The sequence below is a fragment of the Echeneis naucrates genome, chromosome 11, assembly GCF_900963305.1.
Source record: "Echeneis naucrates chromosome 11, fEcheNa1.1, whole genome shotgun sequence".
NCBI classification, from domain to species: domain Eukaryota; kingdom Metazoa; phylum Chordata; class Actinopteri; order Carangiformes; family Echeneidae; genus Echeneis; species Echeneis naucrates.
In genome coordinates, this window is record NC_042521.1 from 10051006 (window position 1) to 10067939 (window position 16934).

Sequence of the window (16934 nt, forward strand, 5' to 3'; positions counted from 1 at the left end):
AATAGGCCGAGCCAAAAGACATAATTGTTTTCATTTTTTCAGCATGTGATCCGAACACTAGCTTTGCGGGTGCTCAGGGAGATTCTCAGCAAGCAGCCCTGGAGGTTCAAGAACTACGCAGAGCTCACCATTATGAAAGCCCTGGAGGCTCACAAAGACCCTCACAAGGAGGTACATTTAGTCCCACACACAAAAATCATGTCACTTAAAAGCAATTTTTATGATGAAAATTGCAAAGAGCTTGAACAGCTGGAAAAAAAAGTGGTGTTTCAGCTCATCAAACAGGTGTGCCAATCCATGTCACAGTTGACTTATAAGATTTGACCTCACCCATATTTAATCATTAATGACATCAGTACAATAATTGTGTTTCTGCAGGTGGTGAGAGCAGCAGAGGAGACAGCAGCCATGTTGGCATCGTCTATCAGTCCAGACCAGTGTATCAAGGTTTTGTGTCCTATCATCCAGTCTGCTGACTACCCCATCAACCTGGCTGCCATCAAGATGCAGACCAAAGTGGTGGAGAGGATTCCCAGAGACGGCCTGATCACCCTCCTGCCTGAGATAGTGCCAGGACTCATTCAGGTAAAAAACAGCTCACATTTAACATTTCACTGTTAGCTTGATGCTCAGCTCATGCCAGTGTTAAATGTATTTTTCTGTAAAGCATAACTTCTTTTTCTGATAAAACTGTAAAACTAATGCACCTTGTCTGCTCCTCTCTCACACATTCATGCACTAACACTCCTTTCTTCTGAATGAAGTTCCCTGCAGGTTTGTTAACCTATTTCATGTGGTTGAACAGGGTTATGACAACTCTGAGAGCAGTGTGAGAAAAGCCTGTGTGTTCTGCTTGGTGGCCATTCATGCAGTGATCGGAGAGGACCTCAAGCCACATCTCAGCCAACTCTCCAGCAGCAAGGTGACCTGACAATTTAAGTCGTGTCAGCCTAAAAATCTGTATTGTACTTATTATGCAAGATCTTGTTGTCTTTACATGTCTAAAAATGTTCAAATCAGGTTTATATCTGGAGGAAACTTACGCAGGCAAGGGGGAAACCATGCAAATTCCAGACAGAATCAAACCCACGACCCAACTGCTATGCCGCCTCGCTGCCAGTCCACATAATCATAATAATATTTTTAGGAAATGCAACATGTTATTTTTTTGATATACTGAACAGATGAAGTGTATTCATATGCAAAGCTTCATTGCAACCTCTAGACAGAAATGTTTTCACATCCATCCTCTGTCCTCTGTTTTCTTACATTAGCTGAAGCTGCTGAATCTGTATATCAAGCGTGCCCAGTCTGGCTCCAGTGGAAGTGAACCTCCAACTGAAGGCCTATAGGAGACACAGTGCCCTCTAAAGAGGCAACCACAGAACTGCAACTCTGCCCTCCAAACAAAAGATTTGTTCAATTGCTCACATCCACACAGACAGAAGGCAACAGACATGTTAACACTATCTCACAGGAGAAATCTGCTCACATCTACACATACACATCCACTCTGCACAGCAGAGTGACTAACACACATGGATAGGTACACAGTCGTCACATTTACTGCCACTCGGCAAGATGGGAGTTGTGGTGCAAAGGAGATGACTTTTGTTCTCCTGACATATTGCTGAGGATCCACCCTGACCTCAGACTGAACTGAACTATTAATTTGCATTAAACATAAACAGATACACACAAACAGTTACGAATTTCGCCTAGGTTTAATCACTCCAGGATAAAGATGAAAAATCTGTCCTCTCCACTCTCCATTATTTCTCGGACACAACAGTATACAGTATCCCCTCTGAACAACATCTTGATGTCAGCAGCAAATGATCATCTGCATGGTTCTCATTTTTCCTGGGGGGTCGGGGGGGTGACCATCCATTAAAGAGCACTGAGATGAACAAACAGTGCTGTCGTCGTTTTCCCTCATGAACAGTGAGTAACTGGGGCCAGATTAACAGAAATGTAAATTTGCATTGTGTCATAGTTTGAATTTATTTTATGCAATGAGGTTTTACTGCAGCAGTTTTTAACGTCTGGTATTTTCTCTCCCGCACATACGTGAAAATACATATTCTCTCTTTCAAAAAGGTGCTGATGGGCCGACAAGGTACGACCAACCAACCATTGAGAGTACTAACATGAGTCATACCTGCTCTTAGCAAACAGAACATTGGCAGAGACTGAAGTATAGGAGGTGTCATGTGCTTGGCTATGCATGAGACTAAAAAAAAAAAAAAAAAAAACTTTTTATCTGGATCCTATTGACTGTCAGAACAGTGTGACTGGGGTTTTAAATTAATGTGAAAAGTCCACCCCTTTCAGATTACTCTATGGTGTCCTCCCATTTCTCCGAGCTCTCAGATCAGTCCGCTTCTGGGCAATATTGATAGGAAGATGGGTGTGTGCTGTTTACTATATGAAGTATGACAGGTTATGGCTTATCACATAGTGGATATGTAACTATATACGATATTAAAAATGGAATACCCAATAATGGTGTCATTTAGGAGAGTCGCCCTGGGGTGCACATGCATACCTGTGCCCATCCTTGTTTTTATTTTTTCCCTATTGTGTGTCATAGTCCCTCTCACACTTATTTTTCTCTGCTGAGAAATTTGTAGAAATGTATTATTTACAGCTCTGAAAAACATTGTCACGTCACCCTTCTGTTTTCTTCACCATGTCTTTCTTTCCTTCCTCTTGTAACATTCTAGTTTTCACTGTTGTGTTTACTCTGTGCATTTACAAAGCTGTGCTTACAATAAAATTAAGAACTTGTACAGATAATTGTAAGCCCTGCCTCTGTGGTTTTTGTGGTGAGAAGTGGTAATCTGAGCAGGAAAAAATAGGCAATTAGTCAGTTTTTCGAGCAACACCAACGAACACCCTGTTCCCCACTTCTCCAACAGAAAAAGGCTCAGGTGTTCAGACTGTACTAGATGATAAGGTGGGTTTGTGCAGACATGGTGCAAAAAGATAACATTTGTGTCTTATGCAACATAGTTATTTAAGGTACTGGTGCTAGATTTTATGGATGCATCTGCTGTCCTGTCTGTAAATATAGATAGGCTACAGCTAAAGCAAGCCCCTGATTCTGTGCCAGTCTGTCCTATAAACCCCCTGACCTCCCTGCACCCACCTCTGACTGCCAAGTCGGTCCTCCCTTTGCTCAAAACATGTTATTTAGAAGCAGTGGAGGATACATGGCTGGTCTTCCACAAGCTGGGCTAAGCTTTGCTAATGAATTACTTTAGTACCATTTTGATGTGGAACACTAAGTATTGCCATTTTATTTTACATTATACCTGTTACATATTGCATTTATTTGACAGCAAATGATTATTTTGTAGATTTATATCAAAATAGGCTAAATATGATGCATTGATCTGCATTAAACTAGGCAGCAGGAATACAATGTGTTCAAAGTTCCCTCCAGATGCAAAAGAAGTAGCAGTAACAAATAACATCACGCCGCAAAATTGTACATTCTCACTTATATTTCAAGACATTCTGCTTACAGTACTTTTAAACAAATGATTCATATTTCGTATGGGAATATTAATCTTTAAACTTAGAAGTCTGTTTACAAATGAAATGCAGTGTGTCCGGCTCGGTTTTATTTTGTTTTGCTGGTCGGGGCGGTAATAACAGCCGTGAGGCGGGTCTTTCTGAGCCAAAATAGCGTGCAGACCCTGCTCCGAAAAGCTCCACCACCCCCACACCCGACCAGTATCTGACCGGCGGACAATCATTAACCAGCAGAGTCCAAGTCCAGCTCCAGTCTTCAGCCACAGACCTGAATCCGTCATGATCCCCCGCCTGGGCCTCGTCGGTTCCGGGCTGAGTGGTGTTGATCTGCGGCGGGACTGAGGCGACAGCTGCAGGGGGACACCATGTTATTCTGGCAGTCTTACACCGAAAACTTCCGAGCTCCCGTACAGAGACTGGACAGCAGCAGCTACACACGGTATGGTCCTCACAAACAGGAGGGGAAATGTAGGAGAGCTGAGGTCTAAACCTCTGTGTGTGTGTGTGTGTGTTTTATGTGTTATGTGTTATTTAGTTTATTGCAAGTTTCCTCTTGATATCCAACAGAGTACATGACATTATTCTGCAGCCTGTTATTTAGCTGGCTGATGTTTTGGAGGCCTGCTGGTCTTTAAAGTTAGTTTTATGGCTGTGTTGTTTTATAATCTTAACACTAAAACATGAATAAACACGCATCTCCCTCTATGAGCAGACATTTGTGCTTGTGTGTGAAACCTGTAAGTGTCCTCTGACACATTTACTTTATAATCCTGGTTTAGGTGGTGGTGTCCCTCAGCAGTATAAGTGTGTTAAGTCCACTGTACTGCATGCTAATGAATAACTTCTCAGTGTATTTATCTGTGGCACAATCAGCTCAACTGCAGGTGTGCACGACGCATGTCGAAGTGTGGAAAAAAATGGGAGGGTGTGCACACGAAGAGCCATCATCGGTGTGTCAGGGCTCGTCTTTGTTGACATCAGTGATCCTCTGTATATATTGTCATTATTGTCATTATTGTGATTATTACTAGAGTTTCCAAAGAGACAGTACAGCTACAGTTGAACACGATGACGGCAGCTCGGGGGTCTCTGATTGGCTAATCCCACTGCGCTGGGCACAAAAATCGGCCTCTGATTGGCTGAGCGCAGTCCTGGCACCTTCCTCGGACTGTCGCTGGCAGTCCCGCAGGCTACACAGACCGACGGTCGGTGCGCGGAGGGAGCCATGTTGATGCCTGGTTTTGTGTCAACCGCTGCACTTTGGATGGTTACAGGATTTCACCTCGAGGACCGGGAGCCTTAACGGGGATTCCTGCTCTGCCATGAGAAGAGGGGAGCTGGCTGAGATGGTCCAAGGAGCGCCATAGGAGACCAGCCTTTAAGTCAACGGACACCACACAGCGAAGTTGGTGCTAGTTAGCTCGGTAGCTAGTTAGCAACAGCTGTGCGGCAGCTGCGTGGGATGCGGCGTGTGGACTGACCTAACACCGTCTTCGCTGTTTGTTGCGTTTTGTTGAGGTTACCTTAGCTAGCCCGCTTGAAGACTGTCGGGGGAAACGGCGACACCGCTGAATTCATGCTTTACGTTGCCTTTGTGAGACTAGCTAGCTCCGAGCTAACGTTAGCATGCTGACAGTCGGCTCAGATCTCCAGTCACGACTAACATTTCTTAGCTGAAAGGATCCTGACTTATCGTTACTTTCAGACAGTCGGCCCGTCGTGGAGGATTGTTTTGTCCGACAGAACCCCCTGGAAAAGGCTGAGTGGAGATATGGCGATACACCCAGTCTCTGTGGAAAGCTACCAGTTCGCCTGCCCAGCTTGCCAAGGAGCGGCTAACCGGCTAGCAGCATAACTTTCCTCTCACGGCGTCACCCAGAAGCTGCAGAGCCCACTTCCTCGCTAGCCGACCTCCTTTACCTGAAGCAAGCTGGCGGCCCTCCAAGTAGAAGCCGAGGACAAGGAGCTGGGGCCGATGGCCTGGGTGCTGAAGATGGACGACGCCACCATCGAGTCGGGGCTGGTGCACGACTTCGATGCCAGCCTGTCCGGCATCGGGCAAGAGCTGGGGGCTGGAGCCTACAGCATGAGGTCAGAGGCGAGAAGCAACATACCCAGCAGACACAGACACCTAGCTCAACCATGAATCGGTAGAGGGAACACAGACCGTCTGCTGGTGTTAACATCTACGCCCCTGCTCTCTGTGTTATCCCCTTTGTACTAGCTCTGATGGCTCCTCTTTGTTTCTGGATTTGCAACAGGGCAGTAGCTGCAGGGTGCCACAACCAGGGACAAAGATTAATTTCTCGATAACCTGCACTAAAGCAGAGGAAATACTCGTGTTATACCGTAACAGCAGTATCTTATGTTGCACAGATAATGGTGTTTGTGTCACCCAGAAAGAGACTTTGACTCTGTTCATTTCAAGATAATTTGAGAAGGTCTTTCAGAGACTCTGGCCTCTCAGGCTGAGTTTGTTTATCAAGACCAGTGGTGTGAAAGAAGAGGGTGTGTGTTGTGCATAGGGAGGTGTATAAAACAGTTGATCGGCCTGAATGGCTAGAGGTTCAGTTTGTCTTTCTTCTTTCACCTTAGGAGAAACTTGGTATTTTGTCTCTCCATTACCTGCTGCAGAGATAATGTATCAAGCACTGGGCAACATTAATCACGTTTATAATTTCACACTATTACATTTCTTTATGTATTATATCTGGATACTTTATTTCTATGAAATGCATACTGTTCCTGGTAGGGTTATTGAACATTATTATCCACAGGAAACAAGTGTCAAATATAGAAATATTTTGTGTGAATGCTGGGAGGGATTTATTTATATTAATTCCTTTATCTGATATTTATTAAATAAAATTTTTACTGCTGTGTTCAGTTAACAGCTTGCTAGCGGCCCTACAACACGCTCTATGAATCCCTTGCTGTCAGCCACATCAGAAAATCTTGCTCAGTGCCCCAGTTTGTGACATTGTTAAGCAATTTATTGCAATTATGAGAATAAAATTTTTTTGAAGGTTTTTTTTTTTTTTTTTTTTTAAGTACATCTAATATTTCCTAGGTTAAAATATAGAGCATTGAAGTTATAATCTGCTCTTCAAATGATACCTAGCTTCAGTGGCTACACAGTGTTTCTCTTTACAGGAACTGCAGGGAAGACATACCATCTAGAAACAATTGCTTATCTCCAATCTTAACACATTGCATATACCAGTTTTGGGGTTGTGTTTTTTTGTTTGTTTGTTTTTTTTTATATATATATATATTTTCATTTTGGGGCGGGAAAGGCTTCTCAAAACAGTTTATTCTGGGCAGCATGTGAAGAGGGGATGATTCCAGTGTTTATAATTTTTCTATAGGTTGTGGGAGTTCATGTTCTCAGGGCACACGTGCCTTATCAACTGCCTCTTCAGGCCATCTGCTTTTAGCACATTTATCTGAGAGTGACTTAGGTTTGTGTCGTCACTTGAAAGAGTAAGCAAGTTTACCAATACTCAAATGATGAGTTGGTGTTTGTCAATTTGTTTTTTATATATATGCGTGCGCGTAGTTGTGCAGTGTTGCTATCTATGGTTTAGGGGTGGGTTGCGGGGTGTGCACACAGCAGCTGGTAGGAACAGAATGTCTCAGTGTTTCAGAGGAGCTGGGTCCTCAGATTTCAGGAAGCAGATGTAGTTTGCCTGGGCAGCAGGGCTGAGCAGTGCTGTGACACCCAAACGGGCATCGTCTGGGCAACGAAACAACACAGGAAAGTGAGTTTCAGACCAAAATCTAGCAGGCTCGAAGATTTTCTTGTTTGGGGGAAGGTGCTGCAGGAATGTCTTGAAATTATCAAGTTGATTTGTGGTGCTGGTGTTGGGTGGGTGTAGAAATGCATCATGACTTGCCAAAAAGTTTTTCAGGTAATGAGATGCCATAATCTACGTTCCCCTGCATGCCACTGAGATCTACACGCAGACACATACCAGTTCACTGTGCCCCCGTTGACACTCCTGCAGCATTTGTCGGGGTGAATCGGGGACGAGTTGGTTGTCTAAGGTGCCTGCCAAGTGTGAGAGATAGTATGTGTCAGCAGCTCAGGCTATCTCTGGGTGTTTTTGTTCATTTATCCTGCAGCTGCCTCATGCATACATAATCACAGAGCCATTTATCGATGGAGAGTCTTCGTCACTTATTCTAAAATAAGCCAATCCATTTAATAATTCCACAGTATGAGGTGAAATTTTGTGTTGCTGGAAGGGGTGCATGCAACAGTTTCAGTGGCACATTATGCAACAATTTGTTTGTATTTTGTGGCGATAATTGAAAAGTGTGACATTAGTCAGAACACCTGTGGAATAAGGGTTTTAAGAAAAGTATCAAACTTTTGATCAAAAAGAGTGACAGTCAAGAATCTGGGAAATTTTGCAAAATAAAACCCATGTTAAAATGTCTTAAAGGAAAAAGAGAGCGAATAACTCACTGTCTTTTTGTTCTGTGTCCTCTGTCTCTCTCAGTGATGTGCTGGCTCTGCCAATCTTTAAGCAGGAGGACTCCAGCCTTCCTACTGAAAGTGAGACCAAAAATCCCCCATTCCAGTATGTGTTGTGTGCTGCCACCTCGCCCGCTGTCAAGCTGCATGACGAGACACTCACATACCTAAACCAAGGTGAAAGACACAACCCAGAATGTGGAATCAAGGGTCATTGTTGTTCTACTGATAGTAATTTTATGTCTTGCCTTGAAATACAAATCTGCCTCAGAAGAACAATACTATTTGACCTGGTTTTTCACATACTTCCATCATTTTAACACCCAAAATCACCACATTAGTATAATTACTGTAAAATTAAACCTTTACTGAGGTCAGTGACAGTGCTCCTTGGGACAAATGGAAAGTTTCTAATTTAATGTCACATTCAGGGATTGACATGAAGAGAATTTCCACATGCATCTAAAAATAATCCTTTTTACTAATTGTAATTGAGGTCTATTTTTTATTTATTTATTTTTTTCCCCTAATGAAAAGAATTTTTCAAACTAAGTCATCCCCTTGATCAATAATGAATGTTTATATGTCCACATATACCATTATAGCAGTAAATTACCAGCCACAAGTCAGCACAACGTCTTACACATAGTAAACAAATAACTTTGTTTCAACATCACTTATAGATGTCAAGTATTTTATAATCATTCAAGCAATTGAAGCTAAGGTCTATATTTAAGCTCTTGCCCAACAAAAGTTCCCGCTCAGGTTGCTGTACAGGGGTAGAAATGCGAAAAGGCAACTTTTTACTTTTTGCATCTTGGCCCATGGGACTTTTTTTTTTTTCTTCTTTTTTTTTTAAAGAAGGAAAAATTTGTCTTCAATGTTTCCTGAATTTCATCAAGTCTGCAGTCACTTTGGAAGACTAACAAGATATATTAGCCTTCTGATCAAGTTTTCTCTTTCTCAGGCCAGTCTTACGAGGTGCGTATGTTGGACAACAGGAAAGCAGGGGAGTTACCAGAGCTCAACAACAAGATGGTGAAGGTGAGAGCCTCCTCTCAGCTGGAGGATTGACCTGAACTTGTATGTCAAGTACACATTGTACCTAACGTGTTTGTGTGTCTGTGTGTGTAGAGCACAGTGCGAGTGGTGTTTCATGACCGCCGGCTACAGTACACAGAGCACCAGCAGCTGGAGGGCTGGAAGTGGAATCGTCCTGGTGACCGTCTCCTTGACATCGGTAATGATGCCTAGCAAGAAATGTTTACTTTAATCGTCTTGAGTGTGTGCCTGTGTATGTGTGTGTTGAAGTTTAAACATCTGTGTGAGACAGATATCCCTATGTCAGTGGGTATTGTGGAGCCAAAGACTCACCCCTCCCAGCTCAATGCTGCTGAGTTCCTGTGGGATATGAACAAAAGGACTTCTGTTTTTGTCCAGGTAAAACATACACACATCCTTAATCATACAAAGCTCTCTTTTGTACCCTCTGTTGGACACACCACTAAAGTTTCACATCAAACACATATTTTATCATGCACATACCCTCATCTCCCCGCTGTCTGCAGGTGCACTGTATCAGCACAGAGTTCACTCCCCGGAAACATGGTGGGGAGAAGGGCGTCCCCTTCAGGATTCAGATCGACACGTTCGCCCAGGGAGACAGTGGAGAGTACACAGAGCACCTCCACTCTGCTTCCTGCCAAATCAAAGTCTTTAAGGTATACACTGACTCTTGTGGGAAAATTGTTTTTTCACTGACTGAAATTGTGTTGAAATTCTTTGTTCCCCATTTTGTTAGACCACACAGCAATTAAATCTTTCCATCCTTGTGTGGTTTCTTCTTCTTTGGTTTCTGTTTAGCCAAAGGGGGCAGATCGTAAGCAAAAGACAGACAGGGAGAAGATGGAGAAACGTACAGCTCAAGAGAAGGAAAAGTACCAGCCTTCTTATGATACCACTATCCTGTCAGAGGTCAGTATGCAGCTGTAGTAGCCACTTTTGGGGGGGGGGGGCTTTTTAGCAGTTCAGTGGCACTGCAACTTAAACTACACATCACTTTAACACTGCAGATAATTCAACAGCATAATATTCAAGTCGAGCAATATCTCAACATAATGGATGATCAGTCTCAAACAAGTCTGTAAATCTATATTAATGCTGTTGTGGCATTAACTGAGGCAGTTACTTGGAAAATGAAATGGTGTATATACTATAGAGTCCACAGATGGTTAGCAGTTGTTTCCCACCTCATCTAGTGATCAATTAAATTAGATGCTTAAGCAATAGAGTGAGTTTTTAATAAATGGTATTCTCTGTGAGAAAAGGCATTAAAGGACACATTTCCACAATGGCAGCAGAGATGGCTGTCACAGGAAATATGGTCCACCTCCATAATAAAACTGCACAGTTTGAAGTAAACAAGTATAAAATTTTACTCAGTTGGGCAGTTTAATTTCAATTATGTTTTCAGTTGCAATTGGGAGTTAAAAAATGGGGCCACCCATTGATATTGTATATTGTGCCACACCAAGTTGTCCCTCAGACTATTTACTCACTGATGGATCATGTTTGCTGGAATTGTTGGTTGTATATCTGTGTTGGTCTGTGTCTCAGGCTAACTTACTGCTGTGTGTCTGTATGCAGACAAGGCTTGAACCCATCATAGAGGATGCGGGTGACCACGAGCTGAAAAAGTCCAGCAAGCGTACACTTCCCGCTGACTGTGGCGACTCCCTGGCCAAGAGAGGCAGTGTAAGCACCTTGCTCTCCTCTTCCCCATCACTCCATCCGCAGTGTTAGGCTTGTAGACACAATACCCTCAACTGCTGGGAAGGGGTTCTATTTGACTTTAGGTGGGGTGGCTCATGTTTTGTCTAGCTGCAGTTGGCCTTGAGTGATAGTTAAACGAATAAGTCAATCATATGTTGAGTTTTTAGTTGTGCATCTCTTCCCTTAGTGCTCCCCATGGCCAGACACCGCCTACGTCAGCCCAAACCAGGCAGCTACTCCTTCCTTCGCCTCAACCCCACTGTCTACCTACACAACCTCCTCAGTACCAGACAGGTATGTGTGCGTGCGTGTGTGCTTGTCCATTTAGGTGTTTGGCACTTAAGCTCACATTTCTTATTTGTGATCTCTGGTTTTACAGTGACTCATCCTCTCCCAATCACCAGGCAGACCCTGGCAGCCATGGAAACTTGGAGGTTAGTCTGCACTATACACCTGTATGAACCAGTGGAAACGTTACAAGAGATATGTTTTAAGGCTGAATTGGATTTTAAATTATTCCGTTTAACAGTTCAGGTAATTTGCAAGCTGGCCATTGCAACTCTGACAAGTCATAATATTAAAGGTGTGGTGATTGTTGACCTACTGCTACTACTAGCTCTGTCTTCTGAAATTGAGTTTGCCTCAGATGTGGACATCAATAATGGGATTTGGATTTCTATCCATTGTAAACATAATAAATGTATAAACCCTCCTTCAGACCACACACAGAGCAGGATAGGGATACTTTGCCTTCCAATAATGCTGTTTGGAAATATTCTTACTCTGTAAATATATTCCACCACTTTGAGGATGTTAGTAACATTTCATTAGGCAATATGTTCATAGTATTAACTACAGCTGTGGTCATAGCAAGCAATGAAACAACTAATTAATAGGTGGGTCCCCTTTATGTGATTTATCTTTAAACGCCAAACATTAAATGGTTAGTGGGTAGCAGATTTTTTACCAGGGTAACTTTAAAACATTTAAGTTTAGGTCGACTTTAGCATGATTATCATTGGCATCACTTCCTCAGATTGATCGATCGATCTAGGGAAATAATAAATGCATATCTAGCAATAACCAGGTTGTAGTTTGCTGAATATGAGTAAGGAAAGTAAACTACAAATGCATGTGTTGACATCCTCTGTGGCCCCATCCTCATTTTACAGCAGCTGAGCCCCACTGCTTCCATACAAGATGCACAGAAGTGGCTGCTAAAAAACCGCTTCAGCTCCTACACAAGGCTCTTCTCTCACTTCTCAGGTACACAAATGCCCACCCACCCACAACAAATCGTATGTGTAGTGTTAATGGCTAAAGTAAAAGTGACTGCTCCTCTGTCTTTGTGTAGGTTCTGATTTGCTGAAGCTAACCAGGGACGACCTAGTCCAGATTTGTGGGCCGGCAGATGGGATCAGACTCTTCAATGCACTTAAATCCAGGTGTGTTACTGTGTTCTTGTGCATCCTTTAAGCAACAATGTTCCTGCTGTGTGTTTCAACTTCCTGCTGGTATTTTTATTTTGTGGGTGTGTGTAGATCGGTGTGTCCCAGGTTGACAGTGTATGTCTGTCAGGAGTCCCCACGGGAGAGCCCCCTGCTGGAGAGACATGCCACCAATGAAAATGGAGACCATAGTATCTCCTCAAGTTTACGCGGTACAGTTTAAAATTCTGTGCTGCGTAGGAAATTTTTAGTCACTGGCCTAATCAGTAGATGTTTGCAAATGTGACTTTATTTATTTTTTGTTTTTTTTGTTTTTTGCAGTGTACCACGCTCTGTACCTAGAAGAGCTGACAGCTGCAGAATTGATCCGCAAGATGGCATGTGTGTGCAGCCTTCCAGTGGGAAAAATCAACCAGGTGTACAGGCAGGGTCCTACAGGCATACTTATCCTGCTGAGTGACCAGGTACCAATACACGACCAGTGACTCTTTATTAAGAGATGTAGGGTACGCTATGACCAGCGAAAAAACAGCACCAATCCCGAATAAGTCAATGTGTTCTCAGCTTTGGAGAAACAGTTTCCGCTGTTAGTCTGTCAAAATGTAATATTCACAAAACAATGAGATTATGTTCCAAATAGATGGTGCTACAATAAAAATAGCATGGACAATATGGGGGGAAGTAAAATCAGTTGGTGACTCATTATCTTCAGCTATTAAATATTTATTAGTATCTTTCTCAGAACTAAGTGTTAGTCTGGCAAGCTAAGGTGGCTGAGTCCAGTGAATTACAAGGTTAATATTGACAATCACTATGCAGAAAATGTAAACTCTGCATCACTATTTTGTGTGTTATCTGATCAAGAACAACAGCTCAGCTGTTTGTAGTGGTGCTTATTTGCATAGCTTTCACTCCTATGCTATCAAACATACTTTATCCCTGTTTTAAATCCAGTGAATATGTTAGTCATGTCAGTTTCTGCAAGTTAATATGGATGTTAAAAGGAGTTGTAACAGTTCAGCTTGTTGTTTTTTTTGTTTTTTTTTTTTCTTTTTCTTTTTCTTTTTCCCAGATGGTTTACAACTTACCTGATGAGAGCTGTTTTTTGATCAGCACTGTCAAAGGTAAACTCATAATGCATCTGTCCCTCGCATTGTATTTGGCTCACAAGATAATTAATTACCACAATTTAATGTCCTACTTCCTCTCCTCCAGATGAACTGGGCGAAGGACTCCATCTAATCCTGAAGTAGTGATGAGGACAGATGGCATCGCTAATACTCCACCCTCTGTTTTGGAGCTGAAGCCCCGCTCTGTCCCTTTCTGCCTGCCTACTCTTTCCTTCTACTTCCTCCCTCTCTCTCTCTAAACAATTGCTCGATGGAAAGCAGAGAGACTGCGTTAAAGCCATGTAAATGTTAGAATCTGACATGGGTGCGTCCACTGTTTCATATTGAAAACATTATTAATGGAGAGATTGAAAGAGCAGACTGGGGGGATATGGAGTCAGGAAAGATAATTATCTTCTATGTATTTTGGTTACTTTTTTTTTTTTTTTTTTCTTTTAATGGTTTTTGTGTGGAGAAGGGAGGGGGAGGCTCCTGAAGAGAGGTGAGAGTATGATCTGGCCGACAGGAGACGCAAAGAAAGCAGAGTTTCCTTATTGCTCGTTGCCCTTCCTACACAATGCACACAACCAGCACTAGGCCAGTATTTGATAACCTGTACTGCTGAACAGCATGCGATCTCAACATACTAACTTGCTTAAAGGAGAATCCCAACTTACTCTGCTTGTTTAACATTCTATGGGGGGTTGTCTTAGTAATCCATTTATTGATCAGCTGAGCTTGGCAACCCCTAAAATATCCAAGCTAAATTAGTGGAAGTGTCAAACTTTGTGATAACACCAACATTCAAGAAAAAAAAAATTCTTGGACTGAAATGGACTGATTTCATTGATTTTTTTGTCACATAGTCATCTTATGTGATTTTTACACTTCCAGCCATATCTCTGTCTATTGACACGTTGTCACACTCAGCTCAACTCTCTTAATATATGTCCTGTTTGGTCTGCATTTTTACTGTTTTTAGTTGATCCCTTATTTATGGATAAGCTGTTTCTATTGCCCTCATTGATTTCAGTTGTTTCTGGTGCCATATTGGCTTTTTAGCTCAATCTTTTACTTGCATTCACACTCACTTGAGCACATTAACCTATTTGACTCCTCTGCTTTCTGTGCTGACTTTGACTTTGGGCTGGGTGTTTAAACCTCTTGGGATTTTGGCCATAATGTGCAGAAAAAGAGGTACAAGCCTCAGTAGATGACTGCCGTTCAGAGCAGTAACGCCTATCTAAAAACCTATTATAAGGTGGACCAAACAGATTTCAATTATATAGGTATTTTTTGAGGAAACGCCTTGTATGAAAGCATTAAAACAACTGGTCAGAAGATGAATAAACCCCCAAGCTGTGGAGCTGCTTGTGTGCTGTATGCACAGAGTAATAAACCCACCATTCCAGAATCTGCTCTGCAAGAAACAACCTATCACACACCAGGCTGTTGAAATGCATCGGTGCTGTAGCCTGATTTCTGTAGTCCATACCCTTTAAATTCTGAGAATCACATCAGCTCCACATCCATCTTCAAAGTAAAGGTCATGTTTTGAGTGCCCTTACTTGGATAAGTGGCGGGAAACCTCACGCAGTCTGGGGAGTAGCAGGGAGGCACTGTTGGTTCAGTTGATCCCCTTATTTTTTATTTTTTTATTTGTACACGATGTCTGACAATGTTGAAGTGCACAGTTTGCACGCCCCTACGTGTCAGAATGTGTGTGTGCATGTCTTTAATTTGTCATTCTTACAAAGAAAACTTGATCATGTCAGTAGTTGTCAAACTTTTTTCCTATTGGTATAATGAAACTGTGTTTAGCTTGCTGTTTAGTAAAAAGCATGTGGAAAACAGGGAAGGGAGGGAATGCTAGTTGGGTCCTTGGTGAGTACAACCCCTCCTTCTTTTTCCAGATGTTAAAGACCAAGCCTGCACTGAAAATTCACAAAAACTAAAGCTTGATGTATAGTCGGTAGTCCTAAAGCCACATCCCCTCCTTATCCACCTAATGAGTAGGAGAACAGAAAAGAATATGTGGAGACAAAAAAACAAATTGTCTCACTGTGCGCCAGAGCCAGAACTCTTGTGGTGTTTACAAGGATGCGATTACTTCAGCTCAATATACTGTGTTCAACTTCAAAAATGAGTGAATAGAGTGGATGTGATGCCAAGTCAGGCAAACTCTGGCAAGTAGTTATAATCCCCTGACAGCCTGACCAATCGTCTGCCTGAGTGCGTGAGTGTGAGCAGAAGAGATGACCACTGTTTATGTACAGCCCAATGTCAATAATGATGCTTCTCATGTGCACAGTATGGTATGCTGGAGATGTACACAACCACATGTGCTGGGAATAAATGATTTCATAACTTTCTCTGGTGTCTTCTTGTTTTGATTACAACTGTTCAACTGCACGTGTCTAAATGCCCTTTTGAACAGCCATGACTCAGATGGATCTATTTTTTTTGTCCAAATTCATAATTACAATAATGAGGCTTTCCTGATCCCAGTTGGAGGAAAAAGTGCTCCTTCCCACATCACGGCTGTATGAGGCTCTTTGGCTGAAGGTGCTGCTGAGAGCACCAGCCGTCTCAGGGTGAGAGGGGTTGTCTAAGATGAATGTTAGTTTTTGCAACATCCTCCTCTCACCCACCTCCACCACAGCCTACCAAAAACGTAATGAACAACAGTAAACTGCCCTATTGTAGTGATATCAGTGGTGGCGTTTAGACGACCGTGATGTGAATTGTGTAGCTTGAACATATTTAAATCACTGAAAACGTAACAGACGTCCCCCATGGCAGAAATTACAGATGGAGACGCACACTTTCGCTTGAGACATTGTATCAGTAGTTCAACAGTTAAAACTACCTTAACTTTAAATTACTTTGTATATATATATATATAAAATTATTATTTTTTTTATTTTTATTATTTTTTGAAGTGTTTTGTTTTGCGCCATAATAAATTCCAACATATATATATGTGTGTAGGACCTTTACTTTGGTCCAAATGAGGAAAATGCCAAAATTAGAAATGGTTTATTGTCTTGCTGTATTAAATACAAGTAAAATAGTTACAGTCTACAAAGTGTTGTTTTTGGTTTTTTATTTTGCTTTTGGTGGGGTGTTTTGTAGGGTGGGTCTTAGCTGAAGGTTTTCTGGCTTGGTGGTTAAAAATAATGGTCTGATGAAGCTAAACTTCCTCAGACATCCTCAGAATGAAGGTAGAGGTTAAAATAAAATCTGAGTGTGGACACGTCCAGAAATATTTTAGACATTTCTGATTCTGAAATAAAATCTTAGCAATCCTATAACTTGATTATATTTAGAATTGATATGATTATCTAATTTTGGGCATGCTGAGTCTCTTAAAATAATGTTGTATAAGTTATTTGAGTCAATTAATTTACCTCAGCAAATGGTACCATAAAATGATACACTATTAGTGGAATATTTTAAGAGGAGGAGGAACAGGGTGGAACACCTGGGGGTTGATCCGGCCGTGGTGATCCGTGGTGGGGATGAAAACCTGGCGCTGAGCCGAGAAAGCTTCTTTTCTTCCTCCTGAGTCATCTTCCATAAAAA

General features: G+C 42.1%; 2 protein-coding genes across 12 annotated transcripts in view; both read left to right on the plus strand.

Moving 5' to 3' along the window:
* clasp2 (cytoplasmic linker associated protein 2) overlaps nt 1-2291 on the plus strand; it is a 49637-nt gene extending 47346 nt beyond the window's left edge. For all 9 annotated transcript variants that reach the window (XM_029513450.1, XM_029513449.1, XM_029513443.1 and 6 more), the window contains 4 exons: nt 43-171; nt 379-585; nt 806-922; nt 1275-2291. In XM_029513450.1, coding sequence (XP_029369310.1) covers nt 43-171; nt 379-585; nt 806-922; nt 1275-1352 — 531 coding nt within the window. In that variant the 3' untranslated portion in view covers nt 1353-2291. The remainder of the gene's footprint in view (nt 1-42; nt 172-378; nt 586-805; nt 923-1274) is intronic.
* A 1438-nt stretch (nt 2292-3729) lies between these two features.
* Nucleotides 3730-15719, plus strand: ubp1 (upstream binding protein 1). 3 transcript variants are annotated; one of them, XM_029514441.1, is made up of 16 exons: nt 3730-3979; nt 8046-8197; nt 8988-9064; nt 9155-9260; nt 9354-9460; nt 9589-9741; nt 9884-9994; nt 10667-10774; nt 10980-11086; nt 11172-11226; nt 11965-12058; nt 12147-12237; nt 12334-12452; nt 12562-12704; nt 13313-13364; nt 13456-15719. In XM_029514441.1, the coding sequence occupies exons 1-16, from the start codon at nt 3906-3908 to the stop codon at nt 13491-13493; spliced, it is 1587 nt and encodes a 528-aa protein (XP_029370301.1). In that variant the 5' UTR covers nt 3730-3905; the 3' UTR covers nt 13494-15719. The 3 variants fall into 3 exon arrangements, with proteins under 3 accessions (XP_029370301.1, XP_029370299.1, XP_029370300.1); XM_029514439.1 differs by lacking the exon at nt 3730-3979 and adding an exon at nt 4712-5631; XM_029514440.1 differs by lacking the exon at nt 3730-3979 and adding an exon at nt 7363-7587.
* The last annotated feature ends 1215 nt before the right edge of the window (nt 15720-16934 follow it).